Source organism: Silurus aristotelis, assembly GCF_946808225.1.
Source record: "Silurus aristotelis genome assembly, chromosome: 16".
NCBI classification, from domain to species: domain Eukaryota; kingdom Metazoa; phylum Chordata; class Actinopteri; order Siluriformes; family Siluridae; genus Silurus; species Silurus aristotelis.
This window is the reverse complement of record NC_139589.1, coordinates 10829527-10855502: the sequence shown is the minus strand read 5'-3', so window position 1 is coordinate 10855502 and position 25976 is coordinate 10829527. Positions and strand designations below refer to the sequence as shown.

The following is a 25976-nucleotide window of genomic DNA, read 5'->3' as shown; positions in this document are numbered from 1 at the left end:
CAAAACCCCTTTTTTTTTTTTTTTTTTTTTTCTTCTAACTTTTCAAGGTACCAGCTGTCTATACTATATGCAGACTTCTAATCTACTTGAGAAGCTCATGTAATTAATAGAGCAGTTTTTTTTATGGTTATATTGTGTGTATTGAAAATGTCAATTTAGTTTAAAGGTTCAGATTTCTTAGCTTGTTTGTGGCTTGTTCTGACTCCTAGGATTAAATGGAATTGAAAAATCCTGACTTTTGTATATGTACATAAGACTTTAGTTTCTCGCTTGCAGTTAGAATTATAGCAGCATGGGCCATGCATGTTTTGGTTGTTTCAGCTAAAAATCTTTTCAAAGCTGCTGAATACTTTTGTTATACAGTATGATTGATCGGTGCATTTCAATAGAAGACATTTTGCTGCAGAAGTGATTCATATTCAGGTCTTTTCTTAACAAATTTATATTACTGCTCAATGAGTTCCTTTTTGGGCATCAGGTTGCCCACAATAGCACATAGTTTCAAGATGAGAAATATTTTAGTACTGATCTTGCTTTATTATGAACCAAAAGGTAAGTAATCAGATCTTATGTTCAGTACTTTGCAGAATCACCTTTGACAACAATTACAGCTTTGAGTCTTTTTTGGGTCAATCTCTACAAGCTTTGCACACCTGTCATTGTTCTGTTTTAGTGGATCTGGCAGATCCTCCCAATAAGAAGGCACGTCTATGCTGACATCTCAATATAGATGCTTTGAGGTTCAGGTCTGGGGTTTTCAGAAAACTGCTAATTCATTTAAGTTGTCCTACTGGGAAATGTGCTCTCTGGTCCGAGCTCATGTTTTCCGCAGCAGATGTTTCAAGGATCTATCTTAGGGCTACACGATTTGGAAAAAAATGTCATGGTGCGATTATTGTGGTCAATCTTGTGATTTGGGATATAATACATTGTATCATGAGTCCGCTTGATTGGTTATTAAGGAAATTGCACACAGATTAGTGATCAGGCTGAAAAGTGTATTCGTCAAACTATAAAGGTTTTCAAAATGAATATTTTACAAAATGAATTTTTTTTTCTCCAAGGTACAGCAGAATAAAATAAAACAATAAATGAAACCACTTTCACAAAAGATATTATAAACATTTTGTAGAAACAGTGACTGCCCTGCTACCCATTTCAATTATTTACCTGGTTTTCTACTGAAGTTTAAGATACAGTATGTGTTAACAAACTTTAATTCAGGCAAATTTTGCAATTATTATTAAATGTGTTTAACCTTTTTAATGGAAGATGTCTAATAATTTGTTTGGTGTGGGAGTGGAGCATTGTTAATGCAGGATGTAACGATCGATAGATAGATCGATAGATCGATAGATCGATAGATAGATAGATAGATAGATAGATAGATAGATAGATAGATAGATAGATAGATAGATAGATAGATAGATAGATAGATACTGGGCAGAGCTTCCGGCGTGGGGGTGTGTGTGTGTGTGTGGGAACGCGGATGTTGCCAGTAAGATCTTTTACAGATTTGTCATCACGTGATGTAGCAACTTTAATTTAGCCGATCTTGCACAGTTCCTCTCTCTGCTAAGTGTTGATGATCTTAAAGCTAAAATATCACCATATAACAGAGGTAGTGTATTTTTGGCTACCAGTTCAGTGTCGGTCTGCTCGGCATCCATCTTCACCAGGTCTCCACGATGCTCACCAGAAAGTCACGTGACCACACACGCCACACGTGCACTGCCTGAACCGAGACTATCTGGTCTTTTCTTTTTGGTTTGTTAGCGACGGAGATATTGGACGGAGACTGTTCTCAGATAATGTGTTCACACATGCACTTATTTATTTCAATTAAATCGCAACGTTTCCGTCATATAATTGCGATTCGATTAATCGTACTCTAATCGAAATCTATCTGTATTTTGCCAGCTTTCCCTTTTCCTATTGATTTTTATCTCAAATTTAGACCAATTTCGTGTTGAGAAACACGCCTTTATCATTCCGTAAAAAAACAACAACACGTTTATTTAAAGTTTCTTCAAAAAGTACGTGTTGAGAGACGGTGAAGTTCTCCGTGCGTCAGAAGGCGCAACCGATCCGACCGGTGCACGTGAGAGAAAGCAGGCCATTGATTGGTTAGACTCCGTGCGCGTGTGCGTGTGTGTGTGTGTGTGTATTATTTATTATGAGACGCATCTCATGTTCAGTAAATCCTGCTCGACGGTCCGTTCAGCGACGGAAACCGTGTGTCTCGTAAGTATTACACAGTTTTGAGTGTGTGTGTTTTGTGCTGGTGATAACATGCAGTGTTTATTAGTGTCATAATAATCCAACCTGTAAAAAAAAGATATCAAGTGTTTGAGTTTCTTTATACGGAAGAAACACCAGCTGGAGATATAATGTATAAATTAATGAAGGTCTCAGCTCCGGTACTAAAGTGTGTGTGTGTGTGTGTGTGTGTGTGTGTGTGTGTGTGTGTGTGTGTGTGTGTGTGTGTGTGTGTTAGTGTTATATTCCGGTATAAATTGGAAATAATAAGCACCTAAAGCTACTTTCCCAGCTATGCTCCTGAATATTTTAGACTCGAGGTTGAAATAAGCAGATAATGAAGAGCGCTTCAGGAGCTGCGGTGTGTGTCCGAGCAGAGACCTCCAGAAATATCTACAAGGATCTACAGTATAAAGAGTTTTGGTGATCATGGGTGATCATGAACTGATTGCATTGTGCAGAAGTAAATGAAACTGTGAGTGGTGCTCCCACAAAGTGCTCATTGATCTGATGGATTATTTTGAAATACATAGATAATAGTTTATAATAGACAGAAAAACAGATTGTTTGTTTGTTTGTTTGTTTGTTTATTGCAGGTTTTTTATTGTTGTGAACGGTTTAATGCTTCAAAAATTCAGAAGACGATTTATTCAGTGGGTTTAGAAATGAAGTGATCAAAACATAGCTACAAAAAGGGTAAATAAAGGAGTGTTAATAGACACAGTGTATGAATCCTTAGAGAATTCTTAGGGTGCAGTGTTTCTCTGTACTATACAGTACCAAGATACAAATTTCCCCCCCATATAAAATGTATATATAGAGATTGTATGATGTTTGGAAACAGTCAAGTTGTTCTGGTACAAAAATCTCAATGATCTCCATTATATCTACTTCTGATTCCGATTTACTGAAACTTGAATGAAATCCATGTTGATCTACAAGTCCTGTGTAGGCTTTTTACACTTCCAGAGTCTCAGTTATTATCCACCATTTAATGCTTTATAGTAATGACTGTTTAAAGTATATGTTTAAACTGAGAAGTGAGACGTGAGAAGAGTTAGATGCATCATTAGATGAGAATACTGTGTAGATGAATTCAGTCTGACTTCAGCTGTATGACTGAATCTCTTGACTGTATAATAGACACAAGAGAGAACCTTTTAAAGAGAATGTAACCTCACATCGAGCGCTTATTTCAATCAATAAACCACTTTGTGTTGCTGTTACAGTCAAATACCATAACAATATATATTAATAATTAATAATGCATAGTAAAGAATATTATACTGGTCTGGGTGCCTTTTTTATAAAAATACCTAAAGACATTTAAAAGAATCTGTTTAAATATCTGACCTGTGCAAATGCGAAACCCTGGTTCCTAGTAGCGCAAAAGTAATGGCACCAACGTGCAGATTTATGCAAGCGATGCAAAATACGGTAATATTCAATGAAAAAACATTATACAGTTTAATTTTGAGGAACATGTAGATTTGTGTTTGTCTTTTAATGATTCTCTTGGTGTATTTTGTGTTTCAGCTGCTTTGAGTCAGAGTGAAGTTGTGAAGAGACTGAGATGTAGACTCTTCATTTTGGCACAATGCACATGAACAATCTGCTGAACTGCTGGAGTAAGTAACACGTATTCTTTCTATACTTCATGTCCTCTTTGCATGCATATCTTAATGAAGGCTACATTAGTTGTTGTTTGGTTGGCAGCTGTTCTCAGGTGAGCTGTTAAACCACTACAACAGGGAATAAAAGTCATATGTAAAAGATGAAATCCTCTTTTTGCATATCCTGAAATAAAGTTAAATTATTTGGCTCATTAGTCACACAGTGTTTAACAACACTATAACACTAATAATCTATCTCCATGTGTTTTGTAGATGAGATTACAGGGATCTCTGAGGTGGCCGTGTCTCCTGAACCCGGTAGCCCCACCCTTCTGAGTGAGTGTACAGATACATACTGCCAGGCCGAGCGCCGGAGCCGCCTACATACCCATGTCTGCAAATTGCACTTCTGGGAGGATTTCAGTGCCGAACTCATAGGGAGTGGCTTCTTCTCTAAAGTCTTCAAGGTACAATATTTCTTTTTACAAATATTCAATACCGAACTTATACCCTGATTTGATACATCCAGAAAACTTGTTTGCCAGAAATGTTGTATGCTGGGAGTAAACAGCGTTTTTTTTTTACCAATTTAAAATGTCTTTGTACAATTCTAAAGCAATAGTAATAACAATGTTTGTTTTTTTTTTCATTTTTACATTAAAACGGAAAACCCAAAGCCTTAGACACTTATGATAAAGGATTAACATTTAAAAAAATAAATAAATAATTCATCATATTAAAAGAGATGAATAATTCAATATATAATATAGTCAATACATGATCATGGCGAAGTTTTTATTTTTCAAATGTCACAAAATGGACACAAACACGATAAAGAACAAAGAGTTGGAGTCTGTGGTCTTTATTATATTTTAACTGAAGAGATTTTTTTTTTTTTGTGCAAGTGTATTTGAACTTCTTTCCCCGTCTTCGTGTCCTGTCAAAAAATCTGTCATTATAATCAGCGATGTAAAGGTGACAGATCAGCAGGCGAGGTAGTTGTTGTGTTTTTAGTTCAGTGAATTTGAAGTTAAAACAGTGTCCTTATGTGTCTCAGGACACTTGTTTTGACTTTGGTCTCTGAGTGTATGATGGAGTGAGTTAATCCAGAAAACACATGTTCATGAACATAATAATGCTCTTCATTCCCCTCAGTGTGTTATTTCATTAGACTGAGTGTTCGATGATGTCATGCAGGGGTATAATTAATATGATGCACAAACAGACAATACCATGACACATTTATTTATACAAATATCTGCTTTTTTACTCTGGCAAACTATAAACACTGATTAACTTCAGTAAATTTCAATAAACAACACAGTGCCATTATGAGGGCCAAATCAGTATCATCTCATGTAACATTTGGAATTGAATTACGCATATTTTAATTTGTATGCATTATTTTATAATTGTGTATATAAGACTCATTTAGTTCACCAAAAATTGCCAGAACAAATGGAAATTCTCTTAACTTAATTTAAACTTGTGAATTAATTGATACAGAAGTATATGTAAGTGGTATAATCAGCTGTGTGAAGATGATCGTCCCCTACAATGCTGCATCAATATACAGTGCCTTGCGAAAGTATTCGGCCCCCTTGAACTTTGCGACCTTTTGCCACATTTCAGGCTTCAAACATAAAGATATGAAACTGTAATTTTTTGTGAAGAATCAACAACAAGCAAAAGGTCGCAAAGTTCAAGAGGTCCGAATACTTTCGCAAGGCACTGTATGAGCAACTGGATTCAATTTTCTGCATCTCTTACTACAGGTAATAAAGCAAAAATAAAAATTCTGATGTACAAAACTGAAATCTAATAGCCATGGTCAGAAATTTAACATCGTCCCTGTAGTATAATGACCATTTTTCAGATTCTCTGAAGCCTGCAGTGATTGCAGTCAGCTACACATAACTTATAATGTGTGTGAGGAGTCTTGGTGTTAAAGTTAATGTGTGTTAAAATTAAAGACAACTTAACTAGACTATAGTTTTTACAATTACAAATATCTGCTAAAATATTGTCACTTCTTTGATTTCATAGATACTGATCAAAATTGATAATAATAACTTTTCTTCTCCATCACCATAGTTATCAAAGATTTTAAAACAAATTCAACTCTTGTTATTTTCACCTCTTTGAAAGTCAAAATCTTGTGTATTTTGCTTCAAAATACGATTTTATGTTTTTAACCCATCGTATCATATGTTGAAAGAAGTGTGTTTGTTTTTCTTCCATCTTCAAAACTCAGATCTCTCCGTTTTGTTTGAGTTGAACCTCGAGGGAGATATATTTTACTAACATACAGTATTTCTCAGCATGTGTTTTGAGAATGCAGGACGAGTTTCACAACTGCTCTTCCTTTTTTTCTTTTTTTTTTTTAAATGCAGTGTCTCAGATATAATTAAGAGTAAAAAATGGTGATGAACAAAATTCACACGTTTTAACTGCATCTACTACTTTCACAGCTCAAGTCGAGAAAGTAACAACAACCTGATGACTTTTTATTATTCTCAACATTCCTCACTAAAAGGTCAAAAAACGTCTGTTTCACAAGCAAGTTTACATAAAAAAATTTTTCTGTATATCCTAATGTACATTGGGCAAAAGTATTGTAACACAATTTCTTTAATTCAGCCATTTTAATCAGACCCATTGCCTCAGGTGTATAAATATAAGCACCTAGAATGCAGTCAAAAACGTTGTTTTGTAGTGCTCAGTCAAATCAAACCCAGTATTGCGATAGGATGCCACTTTTTCAACAAGTCTTTGTAATGTAATCTTTGCTAGATATACTTTTGTAAGTGGTATTATTAGAAAGCGTTTAGGAACAGCGGCAACTAAAAACGGAAGACCGCGTGAAGTCACTGAGTGCTCAGGCACATGGTGCGGAAAAGTTGCCACGCTCTGCTGAGCCATGCGTTCCCATGGCTAACCGGCTGCATGCAAGCCTTACATCACCAAATAAATGCTTAGCGTTGAATAGAGTACACTTGAATCTGGAGCAGTGGAACCATGTTCTGCAGAGTGCTGAATCATACTTTATTGTTTTAATGTTTGAGTCTGGGATTGGCGGATGCAGGAGAACATTACATGCCTGACTGCAATTGTAATGGTTGGAGAGAAAAGATAATCATACGTGGCATGACTGAGCATGATTGTGCTCCAGTGAACAAGTAAGGTTCATAAATGCATAGTTGGATGTTTTTTCTGTGGAAGAACTCGACTGGCCTTCACCCCCGGATCGTAATCCCTCTCCCACCTTTGGGATTAACTGGAACAGGGATTGCAAGCCAGTCCTTCTTCATCCAATATCAGCGCCTGACCTCACAAAAGATCTACTGGATAAATGTGCAAGAATTTGCGCAGAAACATTCCAAAATGTTGTGGAAAGCCTTTCCCGAAGAGTGAAATCGCAAGACCCTACAGAGCGTAGTAAGGTTCCAAAGCATTCCGGCAGTCACATCCAGACTCCTCAACACACAGAACTAAACTGAAACACACACACACACACACACACACACACACACACACACACTCACTCACTCAACTGTGTGTTACTGAACTGTACAACCTGAACTCGAACACACACTCATTACTCACCTCAATCCATTCCACCACCATTTATTTATTATTTATACTTAACCATATTATACAGTTTACATGCTGTTTTTGCACCTCTTGACTGCTGCTACTGCTGTTTGCACTGCATTGTGTTTGTTTACATATACTCTTGTTCATAGTCTTTTATAGTCCTTTTTGCACATTACTGTATATACAGAGTGTACAGTAGGTTTACTGGTCTGCACTATTTTGTGTTATTTGTGTTGTCTGTCTGTACTGTTTTCTGTTTGCACATTCTGTTGCACTCTATGTAGCTTTATTTTGTATGTTGTAGCTCTATGTTGTTCAGTGTATCACCAGGGTTCTTGCAGGAATGTTGTCTCATTTTGACTGTGTACCACTGTTTATAGTAAAAACGACAATAAAGACCTTTTGACTTGACTTGACTTGAAAGCAGTTGAAGCTGCAAAAGTGGGAGGGGGGGACAACCCTATATTAATGTTTATGTATTTAGAATGCAATACAATTACAGTCCCTACTGCTATAATAGTCAGGTGTCCCAAATCTTTTTGTTCACTTTATTAAAATTTGCAACAGTATATTAAAAAATTTAAAAATTTGTAAACATTTTGTTTAGAAATAATTACAGATGCTCATTAGTGAAAAGTGATAGAAATATAAATTAAATTATTAGAAATTTCAGATTAGTCAATGTGATTCCAGGGACTGTACATAAACTCTACATAAATAAATGATTTAACTTCAGAAACCATGAAGAAAAAAAAAAAAAAAAAAAAGAGTTCACAGAATAAGGTTCCAGTTGCGTTTGACCACATTTTGGGTCACATTAAAAATTTTGCTCCTTGCTGAGCAGTGAATGTACACTATCGTATTATAGAGTTCTCCTAGCTGTAATATCAGAACTATGAAGTTATTTTTCTCAGAACAGCTTTTCACCCAGACTAGAGCTTATTAACACTCAGATGATGAATTCCTCTTTATGAACTCTCAGTACTGGCTGAAACTTAGTGTCACACACTCTTCAGTTTCTCAGAGTACTTGCTGTTCAACAGGTCATGCACAACACCACGAGGAAGGTGATGGTGGTGAAGGTTTATAAGAATGACGTCGATCAGGAAAGCATCATAAGGGAGATCAGCCTTCTGCAAAAACTCTCACACCCCAATGTGGTGAGGTGAGTCAACAAGCAGATGATGTGTTCTGGCTATTATTTTTTTTATCTGTAGGGGCAAAGTGATATTTTTCAGCTGCAACTGAGTTGTTTATTTGTGCCCATCGAATCTGCTCGTCTGATTCAATGGTTTGATAAATTTTTCAACACTTATCACACAGGTGACCTCTGACCTTGGATTGGTTTTTCAGTTTTTGTTCTTAATGGAACCATTAAAGCGACACAAACCTCTGTATGAGCTCTCTGACCAACTCTGAAGTTCAGAACAACTTTGAACTTTAATCATAGAGAAGCTCTGTGTTTACACTGTTACTTATCAAATGCATGATATAGATTTTTTAATTAACTTGTGCATGACTGTGAGAAAATAATGTCATATCATTTCTGAAGGTATCTGGGGATTTGTGTCAGAGAAGATAAACTGTATCCAGTTCTTGAGGTGAGTTTTATTTATTTACAGTCTATAAACTTCCTGTAAAATTGGCTGGATGTTGTTTTGTTTTTAATAGTAAAAAGTTTCCATGTAACAGTGTGTAACATGAGAGATTGGAGGGCAGGTTGGGCACCATTTTCAAATATCACTTACTGAAGGGAGTGTTCAAGCCAAAAGTGTTAAACCAAGACAGTCCAGGGTCATACAGAAAAAGATGCATAAACCTAAATTTACTTCATGCTCATGCTCTATTTCATATAGATCTCATAATTAGAATTGTACGCATATTAATGTGTCCATGTAAGCATTTATATAATTACAGTTAAAATTTCAGGTTTCAAGAAATCCTGCTGCTTTTAAGGAAATTAAATAAATATAAAGATTAGTTTAATTAGCCAAGGTGTGTGTGTGTGTGTGTGTGTGTGTGTGTGTGTGTGTGTGTGTGTGTGTGTGTGTGTGTGTGTGTGTGTGTGTGTGTATTTGTCTGTATGCAGTATGTAAATGGAGGCTGTTTGGAGGAGCTCTTGGCAGGAAGTGACATCACACTTTGTTGGAGGGAGAAGGTGGAACTGGCCTGTGACATCTGTAGAGGAATGAGTTACCTCCATTCCAGAAACATCTACCACAGAGACCTGAACTCTAAGGTCAGAGTGCAGAGATGCTCCAGACACACACGTGTACACACACACCCAGACACACAAAAACTCTACGTCCACACGAGAAAGTGAACTCCCAAAGTGAAGTCACTGCTGTTGCTTGTGTGTGTTTTTGTGTTTCTGTGTGTTCAGATGAGAGACATTAGCAGGTACACTGCTTTATAAACTTACCATTCCACATTTAGTCCTAATTTGCTGTTAAAATAACTTTGCATTGATCTAGAACGAGGAGGCCTGGGGTTCAGTCAGCATTCCAAATCATCCCAAATGTTTTTAGTAGGGTTGAATTCAGAACTCTATAGCAGGCTCAACACTCAAGATCTTCCACTCCGATCCATGTGAAGCATATCTACATAAAGCTGGCTTTGTGCTCAGGGGCTTTGTCATGCTAGAACAGGTTTTGGAAAATGTAATGCTACTGCTTCCAAAGACATTCTATACAGTTGTGTGCCTCCAACTTTGTAGTAATAGTTTGGAAAACAACCACATATGGCTGAAAAAATCAGGTCTCTTAATACATTTGTCCATATAGTGTAGATATAGCAAACTAGATAAACGATTTGATTTGATTAAAAATGATTTTAATTTTTTATGTCCACTTTTGCACATCTGATTAGCATGAGATAAATACTTAATGCATGTAAATAATGCATTTTTGTCTACATTACTGAGAGTTTTTTTTTTTTAGTTTTTAAGTTAAAATTATTTGCTGGTTGGAACAAACTTTTTAAATGCTGGTGTGTAGACAGGTTTCACCCTCTGTTTGCTGGGATACAGTGACCAGTGTGACACACCTCAGTTTATAAGACATGGAAATGTGCAGTCCTTTATAATGCTAATGCAGGGTTCATATACAAACCATTTCACCTCTAATAAAAATCAAAAGCATTACTTGTTGACGTCACCTCAAAAATTTTTGGAAATTTATTGGGTTTATTTTCTTGTTTTGGATGATTAGCTTTGCCACCTTTTTTGCTTCCATGAAAATGCCATAGGACAGAAAAACGGTGCAGAAATAAACGTTTTTGTTCTCATGAAAAAAATAAATAAATAAAAGAAAATAAGAATACAGAATTTAGCCAATAATCTCTACCAGTTCAAACATAAAATACAAATAATAAGGAATAAAACACCACAGCACTAATAATAATTTAATCAAATAGTTCATAGTTTAATTAATCACTGTGCTTTATCAGCTATATACAGTTGAAATGATGATAAAAGCTTCTTGACTTGAATAATATATGTTTTCCTATAGTAATACATCCTATCATTATAAATAACAACCTACTTTTTTTTAGGTGCATTTGTCTAGGAGGGAACAAGCTTTGTAAATCAATAAAACAAATTCTGAAGTCTAAGACTGATATGGCCTTGGGGCCCCAATAAAGGTGGGGGCTGATTTGAGAAAATAGAACCCCTGCAAACAGGTCAATAGGACCCACTGATTTGGTGTAGTCACCCTCCAATTGGCAAGATATTGACTGTGAATCATTATGTAGGGAGTGCATTTATTGCTTATCAGGGCCCCAGGAGTAGTTCTAAGCAGTTTATTTGTAGGCGCCAGAGAGTCAGATTATCCTAGATGCTCTAGTAGCGGTGCTTTTGGTATTCGGAAAGTGTTGAAACAATAAAAGGGTCCACTGTGAGCTGGTGATTAATGAATTGTCTTCCTTACTAGATCCTGCTGAAGCCAATGACATGGACCAGTTTTCCTGCTGAAGAAATCTTGAAAAATTCCATGTGTCTTCCTTAAGCACTATGAGTGCATTTTGGACCGTGTGCTATCTTGAGCTATAAGAGAGTTTTGGAATGAATGTTGAGCTTTTTGCTTGTCTGCTAGACAGGTTTTTATGATCCTTGGGCTGACCAGGTTGAATGCTGGTGGCTTCAGAATTGAGATCTAAGTTTGTTAGTTATGTTTGGTGACTTAGAATATGTGTAGACTCATATTGGGTGCAGGGACCTACAAACTGAGAGTTGTGTGTCTACTGTCTACACAGCTGAGGGTCATTTTCTGGCGCTTCAGGCACTGGCTGTGTGATCTCTGATCTATGATAGGTTGGGCAAAGGTTTCCGAATCAATAACCACGAGTCTACAGACCAAAGGCAGCATATAAGATGTATCCTGACTGGCGTAACTGATGCTGTGAGGAGATGGAGGGAGCACCTTCTGACCTACTATTGTTTTTAGTTCTGGTTGTCTGAGGGTAACAGAGAGGGGAACAACTCCTAACCTGTTAACAGTGGTGCAGATGAACTTCCTAAAGTTCTTGGTAGGGCAAGGGAGAGAAGAACATGTTTGAGTCATGCAGTGATAATAGTTTTAAGCATGAGCTGGAGTGTAGCATAAAACAAGAGCCTAGCAACCCTGGTCACCACAAAGTGTAAGCTGAGGAGCTGTAAAATAACAGCAATAATGTGTTAGAATGAGTACAGTAATATAAACCTAGGATTTGCAGTTGTGCCCCTGTCAGACCTGTTGTTATAAACACCTTGTGACTAGTCAGACTCAGGAATTTAACAATACCCGAGTGTGAGAATAGATAGGTAACTCAAACATACAAGGTTGCGCGCAGTTCATTAGCATGCTTCTTGTTGTTCCAGGTTCAGATTACGCCATGGTGCCGGACAGCATTTCTGCACAGAGATGCGTCAGGGTGTATTTTATTATTTAAACATGCAGGTTGGATTTTGTTTCTGTCCCTGATGGAATTGGAAACAACCAGTTTTCCTCAAGATGCATGAAGGTTGCATAATAAATTGGGCCTATAAGTTTTCATTATGTTTTTGCTTGGTAGGACCAATGCAAAGTTTAATAGAAAAAGCAAACTTCACGTGCTGAACAGAGGAACGTTGTAGCTCAGTTGTCCTTGTGAAGCTCTTAGTTGTATATTATTGTCTGTAAGTTTGGGCCGAACAGAATGTTTGATGATTTCCAGTATCAAAAGAGCAATTGACAGGTTTAAAACATCATTTTTATCTGGTGGGTATTTCGTTTTAATACACATCAGCATAACGACATACAATTATACAAAGAAAGAGAAAACAGCTCTGTCTGTGTGTTCATCTGTCAAGTTTATCATGAAGTTGTAATATGGACAGGGCAGAACATGACACTGCTGTTTCAGTCTGATCTGTGTGTCGCTGTGTGAAATCTGAACTCGTGTTTGCAGAACTGTCTGATCCGAGTGACAGCACAGGTCAGAGAAGCAGTGGTGACGGATTTCGGTCTTGCCCGGGAGGTGGTGGAGCTTCCTGTTAACAGTCCTGACAGGAAGATGTCCTTAGTGGGTTCTGCGTTTTGGATGGCCCCCGAGATGCTGAGAGGGGAACCATATGACCGCAAGGTTTATACACTTTATCATTAAATCTGCTGTATTTTGTGTGTGTGTGTGTGTGTGTGTGTGTGTGTGTGTGTGTGTGTGTGTGTGTGTGTGTGTGTGTGTGTCTTTTTTTTTCTTTGTTTGTTGTTTCTCTTCTTGTTTAATTCATCCTTATTATATTATATGTTTAATTGAACATGGGTTAAATAGTGTTTTTTATTTTTTCCTGTAATTGATTGATACACATCTAATTTCATTTGACCGATATCCCTTTTATTTATTTATTTATTTATTTGTTTATTTATTTATTTATCCACTACAATAAAGTCTTGCCGACACCCCAAATTCCTGTCTGATCAATCACAGGTGGATGTTTTCTCATTTGGGATCATGCTGTGTGAGATACTGGCTAGAATTCCTGCTGACCCAGAAGTTCTGCCGAGAACACAAGTAAAAAACCCAGGACAAAATGAAACATACATCCAAACACACACACACACACACACACACACACACACACACACACACGTACACACACAAATGAAACAATACACAGCAATGCATACTTTTATAATTTTAACATGTTTTTTACATCTGTGTGTCTCCCTCTCTAGGATTATGGTTTGGATGTGGAGGCATTCAGTGAGCTGGTAGAGGGATGTCCAGAGAAAATTCTGGAGCTCTCAGTCAACTGCTGTCAGGTAAGAAGTTAAGATTGTGCATTCAGATAATACAGAGAGATTGTACAGTTAGATAGTACAAAGAGATGGCAGAGCGAGATGGGACTGTGAGAAGGCATGGAGATATTTTACCGAGAAATGAATTTTAGAGATGGAAGACAGTTCAGACATTACATAAAGATGGTACAGTAAGATGGCACAGAGAGATGGCATGATGTGACAGTGGTATGGAGAGCGATACATGACAGAAAGTCCGTATGATGAGATGATATGCTGAGACAATACGCTAAGACGGTAGGTTGAGACAGCACGCAATTTCCCTAGACAACATTCAAACCACAAGAACACAGGCTTCTAAGGATTTTGATCAGTCCCAGACTGCCATTTCGAGACTGGACTGCCACAACATAGTCATCACAGGCCTGCCTCTGCATGCTATTAAATCCCTCTGGCTGATCCAGACTGGATCTTCAACACTTGTTTTCGAGCCACACCGATTCTCTCACTCTACCCCACTGCTGTGTTACCACCAACTGCTTCCTGTAGCTGACGCAGCAGATTCGAAACATGTATACATAACTACAAAGCTATCTCTTTTTTCCGGACCTGCCTGAGTCATCCTGATGCCCTACTTTTGGAGTTATCTGCAACTGGAAAACATATACTGCTGCTGAGGATGGCTCCACATGAACAGGCTAGAGATAATTAAGATTACTGTGGAGGGTTAAACTCAAGAACCATGAACATGGATTTGGAGAAAACCAGTTTGCTATAATTGGCCGAGGACTACAAATGCTACAAACAATTTTGCATTCAAGTATCCATCAGTGAACAAATGATGATGGGACTATAGTGAATGGACATCAGGTGTTACCCAGATGTGTCCTTCGGCGTCTTATTCTTTTCAAGGTTTCTTCGTCAAATGATCTCGTGGAGTTTTTATTTGCCACTGGCACACTGGCCTTGCTCATTAGGAATGAACTTAAAAGGACACATTTCTGATGTTAAAATTTGCATTACTTATTATTTATTGCTGTTTGATCAGTCACACCATGAAGTTATGGGAAAGAGTAGTGGAAGCCAGGCTGAGAGAAGAGGTGACCATCTGTGAGCAACAGTTTGGTTTTATGCCGAGGAAGCGCACCACAGACGCATTATTTGCTTTGAGAATGTTGATGGAGAAGTATAGAAAAGGTCAGAAGGAGTTGCATTGTGTGTTTGTGGATTTAGAGAAAGCGTACAACAGTGTGCCAAGAGAGTTGTGGTATTGTATGAGGAAGTCAGGTGTGTCAGAGAAGTATGTGAGGGTGGTGCAGGACATGTATGAGGACAGTGTGACAGCAGTGAAGTGTGCAGACTGGTTCAAGGTGGAGGATGGACTGTATCAAGGATCGGCTCTGAGCCCTTTCCTGTTTGCAGTGGTGATGGACAGGTTGACGGACGAGGTCAGACAGGAGTCTCCGTGGACTATGATGTTTGCAGATGATATTGTGATTTGTGGTGAGAGTAGTGAGCAGGTTGAGAAGAGCCTGGAGTGGTGGAGGTACACGTTGGAGAGAAGGGGAATGAAAGTCAGTAGGAGTAAGACAGAGTACATGTGTGTGAATGAGAGGGAGGGCAGTGGAGTGATGCGGTTGCAGGGAGAAGCGGTGGAGAAGGTGGAGGAGTTCAGGTACCTGGGGTCAACAGTGCAAAGTAATGGAGAGTGTGTTAGGGAAGTGAAAAAAAGAGTGCAGGGTGGAGTGGGTGGAGAAGAGTGGCAGGAGTGATTTGTGATAGTAGGGTATCTGCAAGAGTGAAAGGGAAAGTTTATAGGACTGTGGTGAGACCTGCGTAGTTGTATGGTTTGGAGACAGTAGCAGAGCTGAAGATGTTGAGGTTTTTGTTGGGAGTGATGACAATAGACAGGATTAGAAATAAGTTTATTAGAGGGACAGCACATGTAGGACGTTTTGGAGACAAGATGAGGGAGGCGAGATTAAGATTGTTTGGACATGTGCAGAGGAGGAACATGGGGTATATCGGTAGGAGAATGCTGAGGATGGCGCCACCAGGAAAGAGAAAAAGAGGAAGACCAAGGAGGAGGTTTACGGATGTGGTGAAGGAGGACATGCAGGTAGTTGGTTTGAAAGAGGCAGATGTAGAGGACAGGGAGGTATAGAGACAGATGATTGGCTGTGGCGACCCCTAATGGGAGAAGCCGAAAGAAGAATAAGAATTATTTTATTGCTGTAAAGCTGATTTTTGGACAATGGCCACTGCATTGCATTGGATTTAATCAAACTGAACAGAACTGAGGAAAACAAATCAGAAACAGACCTCCAGGCATTTACCTACTTTAAAAAAGAAAACCTCACACTTTCAAGGAGTGCTGGACTACACTGAACATCCCTCAGGATACAAGAAAAGACATTCTTGAGGACTCTTGTCTGTCCTGGCACCCGTGTTGTGGAATAAACTTTCCTATTCTGTTCGAACAGCAGAATAACTGGTGGTCTTTAACTGTAGACTAAAAGGAATTACCACTTCACCAAGCAACTGAAACAACACAACTATATGTAGAAAATAATCCTTGTTTAGAGGTTATTTTGTTGAGTGTTCCATCAACTTCCTCCTGGAGCGTTTTAGGTTCTTTGTATTTTTTTGCACCAATCTAGGAAATTAGTAGTTCCTTTTTATTTATGAGCGGATAAAAACTTAACTGGTCAAACACATAGCAAGCCACCAATCAGGTTTGTGAGCTCTGTTATGAACTTGTTTTGATTGTTGTTTTTTTTTTTTTGTATCTTCTTATCACCAACATTCAGTTCAACATCAGTTCAACTGATCAACACCTGTGGCTTTATTTGCCCGAATTTTTTGAAAAGAAGGTTTTGGGCTCATGATAATTTTAATAAATATCGAACAGTGTTTGACTCATTGATATCATTCTATTAATAGATCGCTGTGCTGAGAGTAACATTACTTAGTCTTTTCATTTAAACTGAGCTGATTAAGCAAAGAGTCTTTCGACAAAAAATATTATAGCCAAAAATAAATCAGAGTATTTTGGATACTTAAGTGCATTTGAAGGTAAATAATTTTGTAATTTTACTCAAGTGTAAGTTTAAAGGGAGCACTTTTACTGGAGTAATATTTAACCTACCTTATCTCTACTTTTACTCAACTACATGGTTTGTGTACTGTGTCCACCACTACTTATAATTCAGGGCTTCTTGGGCTACTCATTCTGAGTATAATGCTTTAGAGACGTTTTAGGTTTTAAAGGAAATATTTTTTTTCTTGCTCCATGTTAACTTCGTAAATTATATTTTACCTTCAGATGGATGCCTATCGGCGGCCGTCCTTTTCTGACTTACTGGAAATGCTGGAGGATGTTGCAGAGAGTCTGGAGCCTCCAGACTGTTCTCTGACCTCGGGGTGACCTCTGACCCCAGGGTACTGGATGTTACAGACCTGCAGTAATGGACCGGACCAGGCTTTTAAACATATGTGATGGATGTTGACTTTGAGAGTGAGTGAGTGCTGAATGCTGAATTCAGCTTTTACACATCACACTACTTTGGAGGATCTGTGTGTTTCAGGAACTGGACCAAATTTCAGACGGGACCTGCTACCATACATCATTCCTCATATGCAGGCTAATCAGGGTTTACTGCAGGAGGCAGGAATTAAAGTGGTGCTGAACCCATTTATTGTTTATTAAATGACTTTTCATGGTCCACTAACACTAAATTTGTGCGATCGTTCATAAAGAAATAAAAATAATTTCCATTGCCTGTAGGGCGGATTGTAATAAAAACTGTCACTTTAAGTCTTTACCTCAGATGAAATGATGCACTTCTAAATTACTCCTTTAAGGCAAAGAACTAAACTAAGCAGCTCTGCTCCAAATTGGGGTTTCAGAAAAATACTGAAACGAAGATACTTTTCTAACTTTTTGAAGTAAATAAGATTTTCATTTTGAAAGCACCCTCGTGTCCGGCAGAGGGCAGTATTTTCTGTTCAAGGTCAATTATTGAATAAATTCAGCAAACACCAGACACGCTGATGAAATAACAAGTTTAAAGACGTAAGACAGGGTTAGCTTTGCAGTTTTTAGCTGGACATGTGCAAACAGGGATGTAAAAAGAGCCAGTCAGATTGCAAACTTTGAAATCACGATGCTGTTTCTATTTAAGACTAAAAGGTAAACTAGGCACCTGGTCATAGTGTGTGATTCGAGGCATGGCTTCCCAGTGACTTGTTTCAGTGATTACCAGCAGGAGGCGCCCGAGTAAAAACATACACACGCACATGTCCAGCAATTATTTCATCACGAGCTCAGTCGTCATTTCATTTTTTTACGTTTTATTTTTGTCTCGTTTTTAAGTTGTCTGACTGAGTCTTAAAATAGTAAACTAAGCAATATTTCCGTAAATCACTTTCTCCAGTCCATCGTTCTCTTTCCCAGTCATTTACACTGGCCCACCACCTTTTTTGTTGCAGTTATTGTTTCCATTATAACAAAAACTTTTTTGTGTTCTGTATGCGGTTGTTTTGCTGTTTAACTTCTGCTCTGTTCAGGTGTATATTGTGTGTTAATGTTTACCAAATGTGGACAACAAATGTAACGCAGAACGAGTTCAGTAAGAGTCCTGATTAGAAGAAAATAGGAAGATGTTCAAGATCGAGAATAAATAAATGACAGCAGAAAGATGTTTTTGCTGGTGTTCTTTCCGGCCCACGTGTTTCCATAAGGAGCGTTTTGAAGGCGAAAAATGAACTTAAAGTCAGGACATGACTTTACTATTCAGTTTGTGTATGTGATGAGTGACAGACACGTAATGCACCAGGCTAAACTGCTAGCAATACATACATTTGTTAGCTACATTGCATCATATCTAGAGTCAAAACTACAGAAACCTGCCTTAGCTGACTGACTCCATGTAGATTAAAAGGACTGTGTGCAGATGGATATTTCCCAGTACTGATTCCTGTAATAAACACAGCCAAAACAACAGGGGGTTATTTCTGAAATCAAAATATTTAATAGGTACATATCAAGTATAATACCATGTATAAAATTTGGGGTCACAATATGAAGCCATGTTGCTGCTGAGGCAGGTTGTGCGTCATCAGGTAAGTGTTTGCCACATCAACAGAGCTGATGATGAACATAAACGAGGGATTAAACACTAGAAAAAAACGACATCAGGATCGGCGCTCATTAGAATAACACAGACTGGTTTTTTTTATATTCGTTTAACGTTTTTTTCTCCTTCTTCAGTGCGTGCTGTAAAAACAGAACAAACACGGAAGGCAGAAAAGCAGAAGCGGCGGAACGGGAACTAGAGCCAGAGAGAACCAATGAGAGAGAGCGAGACAGAGAGAGAGAGAGAGAGAGAGAGAGAGAGAGAGAGAAAAACGCACGAAATTTTTTTTACCAGCATCACCTACTATTGTGAGGGAGTAATTGAAAAAAAATAATCTTTTCTCGAAGGGGGGGAAGAAATGAAAAGGTGGTTTGCAAATCACAGTCAGCTGCAGAGACAGAATAACAGTTCATGAAGCGTTATCAGTTAACTCAGTCGAATAGAAATGAACACAAAACACAGAAATGACACGTTCTCTCCCTCTATGGACAGGACAGACGACTGAGGAGCAAACACGTCAGTGAGAACAAGAGAAACGGGCTCAAATCCTGGTTTTGCAGTGTCTGGAGTCTCTGTGTCAAAATAAGTGTAGCATAAGTTCTATTTGATCAGCAGCTATTTTCCTATTTATTATAAAGCATAACAGTTCTCCAGCTCCTATACGAACCAGCTACATAAATGCAGGACTGCGCTAATGCTCGGAAAATAAGTGCTGCTTATTGCCATGCTTTTAGGCTACTATAATATTATATTTTAGCATTAAAACCTATTATAACACATCATTAAGTCAGAAAAGTGAAAATGATTTTTCTTTAAAGGCAAGTGGTGATGTCACATGATTGTTGGCTGATCAGATTGAACTTAACGCCACCCTTGATGACAAAGTGATGCCTGTCAATCTGTGTGACTACAGGTTTAAAATGATTTCACCATAATGATTATTTCTGCATTGTAAAAACGGACTAATAAAGTCGTGCTGGAAAACTAAAGACTGACAGAACTACAAAAGTCCAGGGAGGATATGCAATTTGGTTTTTTTTTGGTCATGACTGTATAATAACAAAAGTCAAAACAACATGTTCAAAGAAATGCTATTTTATAAAATCATTCAAAATTCTATAGTCACAGATATTATCATTTGTGGGTCTGTTCTATTTTTGTCTCATTTGCTTATAGATGTCAAGGAGTTCTTTAGCTTTAGCCCCACCCCCTCTATGCCCCTGGTGCTTTCTCATTGGCTCTCTTTTTAAAAAACTTTTCGGCATGCAAGTGGATAAATTGACTCGTAACTGTGATGTAAATGCACGAAAAGTCTAAAATGTTCAAAACAAAGACATGTGACTGAAAATGCAATTACACATATTTCTAATATAATCATGACATTTCAATGCATCACATTTTAGTTTTTTACAGTACATTTCACAAGTAGTAAAATAACTCCATACAAATGCTCTCATTTTAAAATGCTGACAATCATGAATGATTAAACCGATTAAAGATCTCAAACGTGATTAGTCGCTAGCCGTTCGCTTTAGATGTCCTCACATACGTCCTTTCATTAATACACCTTCATTTTTTTTTTTTTTATGTTGAGATGATCGAGACAGAAAAGTATATAATACTGCGTAACCTCTCTGGACTTATGTAAATAAAAACAGATAGTGGTTTTGTGATTTTGATATCGACTGATCTAATGAAACGGCTCATTATCTCAGAGTGAATTCAGTCAGTCTTCTTGTTCTGAAACAGCTTAATCAATCAATTGATTACAGACCTGCCAACCCAGAAGCTGCATTTAAATACATTTTCATCATACTGAGATAGAGACTGTGAGTGTGATTGTATATATAGGGTTTTACCAGTAAACAGCAGGCACCTGAGAGGAGAAACTAATAGACACTAGAAATGTATCCATGCACACTGTTTTTCTTTATCAATTATCAATGTTTTTCAATATAGCCATAGTATTGGGGTGACTTTCACTCAGGTGTTTGTTTTAATTAAGACATTTTTTTTTAAATAGACGCTTTGTTTTTGAATGTTCTTACATATACTGGACACAAGTATTGAGACACCTGACTTTTCCATCCATATGTGGTTCTTCAAAAAATTGTTACCACAAAGCTGCAGGCACACAATTGTACAGGATGTCTTTGGATGCGGTAGCAACATATTTTCATTCACTTGAACTAGGAGACCCAAACCTATTTCAGCCTGACAATGCCCCTGTGTACAAAGCTAGCTTCATGAAGATATGGGTAACATGATTCCGAGTAAAAGAGTGACCCGCTTTACTAATGCTCTGGCCGCTAAATGAGCACAAATGTACACAAGCAAACTCCAAAATCTAGTGGAACCTCTTCTGAGAAAGTTAGAGGTTGTTATAACAGCAAACTGGGACTAACTGTGGAATGGGATGTTCAAAAAGCACATAGAAATCTTGAGGGTCAGGTGTACACAAACTTTTGTTTTGACCCTGTGCCTGGTAGTCTGTGTAAAACTCAGTATAGATGTGTATAAACATCATTATTTATAATCACTTTCAATATAGCAATGTCTTTAGTGTCTAGGTTCTAAGTGTCTTTCTCATGTCGTCTCAGGGAGTTTTCCCTGCCACCATTGCCTCTGGCTTGCTTATAGTGAAAATGCACTGCTTTTTACATTGATTGTAAGGTTGTCACCTCAAATCGTGTGTTTGATTTCCCACATCCCTCTACTTAATCTTAAAGAATTTGAAATGCATTCTTTTCAGTGAATATAATTCGAATGATGTTTACTATATACTTCTGTAACTTTGGAAATGGAACATATATTGATAGTTCATTTCACAAAAGGCATGAGAAACATTCTGCATTAACTAAGACAAAAAATTGAGAGCACATATCGGAGTGCAAACTAAGTCAAAAGTGACTATTGTGAGATGGCTGGAAGGGGGTGGGGCTTAAGGTACTTTATTCAAAACACACCTGCAAGTTTTAGTCATTCCAGATTTACATGTTGATTAGCGTATCTGCTATTTTTATTATTGAATTATTGAATGACAGCTTGCATACTGCAAAGTCAGGATGCGTCACTGCTATGTAAAATACACAAAGGTTGGCAGATCTGCAATGGAAATAAATGCACCTGCTTAGGAAAATGTAAAAAATTAAACATAAAAGTGAAAAGAGCTGAGACACAGTAAAACAAACCAGTTGGGTGGACAGTATGGGGCGTGAGCTACGCTTTTTTTTCGGTCAACATCAATGTTCAAACCTGTAAATCAGCTGTTATTATCAATCAAATTTAGCTCAGTTCAGTCACTGCATATCTCTGCATATGTTTCACAGAATTTTAGCCCAAAGGAATAACTGTGTGATGATGATCATCTTTTTTACGACTCTCGGCCAATCAGAACTCAACAATTTAGACTTCCAGCTTGTTTGTGGAGAACTGCTTAAATATAAACAGTACCTAGTTGTAGCAATGTTTCCTTTAACCAAACATTATTAACCCAGCAACAATGAACATATGCTAAACTGCTACCATTATAGTGCTGTAAAAGATTAACACAAAACCACAAAAATCACATAGGAAATATTTCCACATGGTGCTAGAAACTTTAACTTGTGCTTTCCTGATGCTGGCACAGGAAGTAGCAGTATCTAAGTTGCGGGACATATGACTCTGCTAGCTAGCTACGATTAGCAGAACAGAAGCACAGCTAGGTTTGTCCCTGCTGTCTGGTCCATCTGTTCTATAATGGAAAAGAGGTAACATGTAGAGTTTCTTTAGAACTGCAAAAGACTTGGAGGCATTTCCAAGCAAATTCCAATAAAATAGAAACCTCTAAACTCCAACTACAGTATTTATGACCTAGCTAGCTGTAGATTATTAACAACTGCAAAACAAAACAACACTCACATACACTCAAATAATCCTCAGTCTTGGGTGGGATCCATCAATTTATACAACCGTAATCAAAAAAGAATGATTTTGGCTAATACAGTTATTACAGCTTGAATTTATTGCCTACAAAGTGAACTAGTTGAGAAGACCTTTAGCTTTGTGTAATGATGTAAAGAAATAAATCTGCAAATTCTTTTTTTTTTTTAAGAGAAAAAACAAAACAAAAGTAAAATTCCATTTGCCTTAGCTAGCCAGCTAGCTGTAGATGTGTATCTATTCCAAATTATAGCTAACAAGCTTATCAATAGTAATGTAATTATTATAGTATGTGATCCATAATATTTATAAGTTATATTGCCATATGTCCAAAACTGCAATATTGACTTCTATCATTCTGCATCATTCCATAGATATATTAGCTATCAGGCTATCTACTCCAATGTGCTAAGTTACGAGTCTTTTTGTCCCACCTAAAGAAGAAGATCAGAAGTGTTTTTGGCGAAAACCAAACCAATCCTCAACAAGCCAAGATTAAGTGTAAAATAAAGCAATAAACTAAATAACTGCGATATTTTCAGCTAGCTAGCATACAAAGATGATACGATTTTCTGGAAATTCCTCTCATTTCTAATTTAGTCATCTACCATTTCTTACTGTCACGTGACTGCTCCCAACTAGTAGGAGTAAGGACATTCCCATGCTTCCCTTCAGATATGTGAAGGCTGGTCGATGCATCATTTCTGAACTCTGGCTAATGCTGCACAGGGCATAATAACAGGAAAGTGCTACCTTTCTCCTTTGTATATTAGACCCACGACTGGCTACTCTATTCCAACATTCAAATTAATTTAAACAAACTGATTTATTGTGAAATATTGCGTTTAGAAGTGAGACATTGCAAGCATGAACGTTAGCTAGCCGGCTAGCTGCAGATATTTAGCTATCCCAAGACCAAAGAAAAAAGTGATCCACGCTGTCGCTAACTAGCAGGCTGTGATTAACATAAGATACACAGAATACTGCATTACACGATTGTCATAACTGTAAATGAAACTGAGCATTTCACTCTTAATAACCCCCCCCCGCCGTTAATTCGTTGATGCCGGGTTAGCATGTTTCGTTAAATGAGCTTACTCTTGTAGAAGATTTGTGAGCCACTGTCCCCCTGTTAGCAACAGTTAGCACTTGATAAGCATTAGCCATTAGTCCATCCTCAACAGATCAGTTGAATTGTCGCTAGGTTGCTGCCGCTCCTTTTAACAGAGTGTGTTTGTGTAATTGTGTTTGCGTGTCCTTCGGTTGAGAGCGGTGTAGGGAGGAACAAACCTACGCACGGCCAGCAAAGGTCATGGTGCTGACCTGGGTGTCCTTGGGATACAAGTATCAGGCTGGTGTTAATGAAGGAAACATCTACATGAAATGTGTGTGTGTGTGTGTGTGTGTGTGTGTGTGTGTGTGTGGGGTGTTCACTTTGTATGTTGGGCATAGGAGTGCACTACTAATTTTTGTGTGTGTGTGTGTGTGTGTGTGTGTGTGTGTGCGCGCACTTGCTATGTCGTTGTGTTGGGTAAAGAAGTTAGTGCACTGATTTTGTGTGTGTGTGTGTGTGTGTGTGTGTGAGTGTAAGTGCCATTGAGCTGGATGGAGATTATTTCTGTCCATGTCTCCTGTGAGATCTCATCGTCCCTTGCTGTATCCAGGAAAAAACTGATCCAGGAGCTGCTGCAGGTTTTTATTCAGCACCATGACGTAATCCTTCCCCAAATCGTAGCGGCATGCCGGGCAGGTGAACACTTCGGCTCTGAACGATCGTTGTAAGCAGGTCTGCAATCACATCAACACCACAGCAGTGTGAGATCATTCACGAGCACCATTAAGAGTTTATGTGGAAAAATTTTTTTTTTTTGGTCAAACAGGAGAGTCATTGGAAAGAAAACTAACATGAGATGCACAACTGCCAAGTTCACCAACCACCTTAATTTACATTTACGGTATCTCACTAAAGTGAGTACACGCCTCACATTTCAGCAAACATTTTAGTAAATCTTCTCAAAGGACAATACTATAGAAATGAAACTTGGATATACTTTAGAGTAGTCAATATGCAACTTGTCCTGTGTTCTGATGAGACTAAGATAAACTTGTTTGGCTCAGATGGTGTCCATTATGTGTGGTGACGCCCTGGGGAGAAGTACCAAGAAAATAGTGTCTTGCCTACAGTCAAGCATGGTGGTGGTACCATAATGGTCTGGGGCTACACGAGTGCTGCTGCAGTTTTAGAAACATAATAATGACCCGAAACACACCTCCAAGGCGACTCCAACTTTCTCAAGCTGAAGGTGGAATTATAGAGGAGTGGAAGAGGATCCTAGCAACAACCCGTGCAGCTCTGGCGAATTCCATGCCCAGGAGGATTAAGGCAGTTCTAGATAACAGTGGTGCTAACACAAAACTTTGACACTTGGGACACAGTTTTGACATGTTAACTTAGGGTTTACTCACTTTTGTTTGCAGTTATTTTATTAATAATGGCTTTAGGTTAAGTTATTTTCAGAGGACAGTAAATCTGTTCTGCCATACAAGCCGCACATTGACTAAAATATATCCAAGTTTCATTTCTATAGTATTGTCCCTTGAAAAGATATACTAAAATAGTTGCTGAAATGTGAGGGGGGTGGAGTCACTTTTTTGAGATACTGTAGCTATGGTGGACTAAAACCAAAACATCTGCATGTTTTACCCACTGAGATACATCCATTCTCTTATGAAACACATGACAGTTTCAAAAACAGGAAATGTCACCCAATTTTAGTTTCATTTTCAAATCAATTGAAGTTAAAATAATTCAATATAAATGTTTTTTTTTTTTAAACCAAAATAAAGCACACATACCTTGCAGACGTTGTGCTGGCAGGGTGTGGTGACAGGCTGGTAAGCGAGCTCCTGGCAGCACACACACATGAAAATCTGCTCCACCTTTCTCAAAAAGTTCTGCAAAAAACAAACAGAAAGTTATACATGATCAGAAAGAAATACAGTATGTGTGTGCCTGTATGCCTGTGTGTGTGTGTGTGTGTGTGTGTGTGTGTGTGTGTGTGTGTGTGTGTGTGTGTGTGTGTGTGTGTGACCGATAGGGTTGCCCAATTTGGGAAAAAATACATGGTATCATGAGTCCACTTGATTGGCAATTAAGGAAATTGCACAGATTAGTGATGAGGCTAAAAAGT

General features: G+C 38.0%; 2 protein-coding genes across 6 annotated transcripts in view; one reads left to right on the top strand and one right to left on the bottom strand.

The window, feature by feature from the left end:
* Positions 1-2037: 2037 nt before the first annotated feature.
* LOC310739348 (dual specificity testis-specific protein kinase 2) lies at positions 2038-23802 on the top strand. The gene is made up of 10 exons (XM_083565264.1): positions 2038-2244; positions 3796-3887; positions 4146-4339; positions 8513-8634; positions 9022-9070; positions 9559-9708; positions 12897-13070; positions 13413-13496; positions 13661-13747; positions 17049-23802. Exons 2-10 carry the CDS (start codon positions 3857-3859, stop codon positions 17148-17150), a joined length of 993 nt encoding a protein of 330 aa, XP_083421390.1. The 5' UTR covers positions 2038-2244; positions 3796-3856; the 3' UTR covers positions 17151-23802.
* The window catches only part of uhrf2 (ubiquitin like with PHD and ring finger domains 2), a 42572-nt gene continuing 35329 nt past the window's right edge, over positions 18734-25976 (bottom strand). For 4 of the 5 annotated variants that reach the window (XM_083565075.1, XM_083565076.1, XM_083565077.1 and 1 more), the window contains 2 exons: positions 25642-25740; positions 18734-24573 (listed from right to left, as the gene is read on the bottom strand). In XM_083565075.1, the coding sequence (XP_083421201.1) occupies positions 24427-24573; positions 25642-25740 (246 nt within the window). In that variant the 3' untranslated portion in view covers positions 18734-24426. The remainder of the gene's footprint in view (positions 24574-25641; positions 25741-25976) is intronic. The other variant, XR_014537332.1, reaches the window with a different exon arrangement.

Excerpts from the sequence above, each read along its gene's own strand:
- LOC310739348 (XM_083565264.1), top strand. The coding sequence starts at position 3,857 with ATGCACATGAACAATCTGCTGAACTGCTGGA. Across the intron at positions 4,340-8,512 it reads TCTTCTCTAAAGTCTTCAAG|GTCATGCACAACACCACGAG; the intron begins GTACAATATTTC and ends GCTGTTCAACAG. Across the intron at positions 9,071-9,558 it reads AACTGTATCCAGTTCTTGAG|TATGTAAATGGAGGCTGTTT; the intron begins GTGAGTTTTATT and ends GTCTGTATGCAG.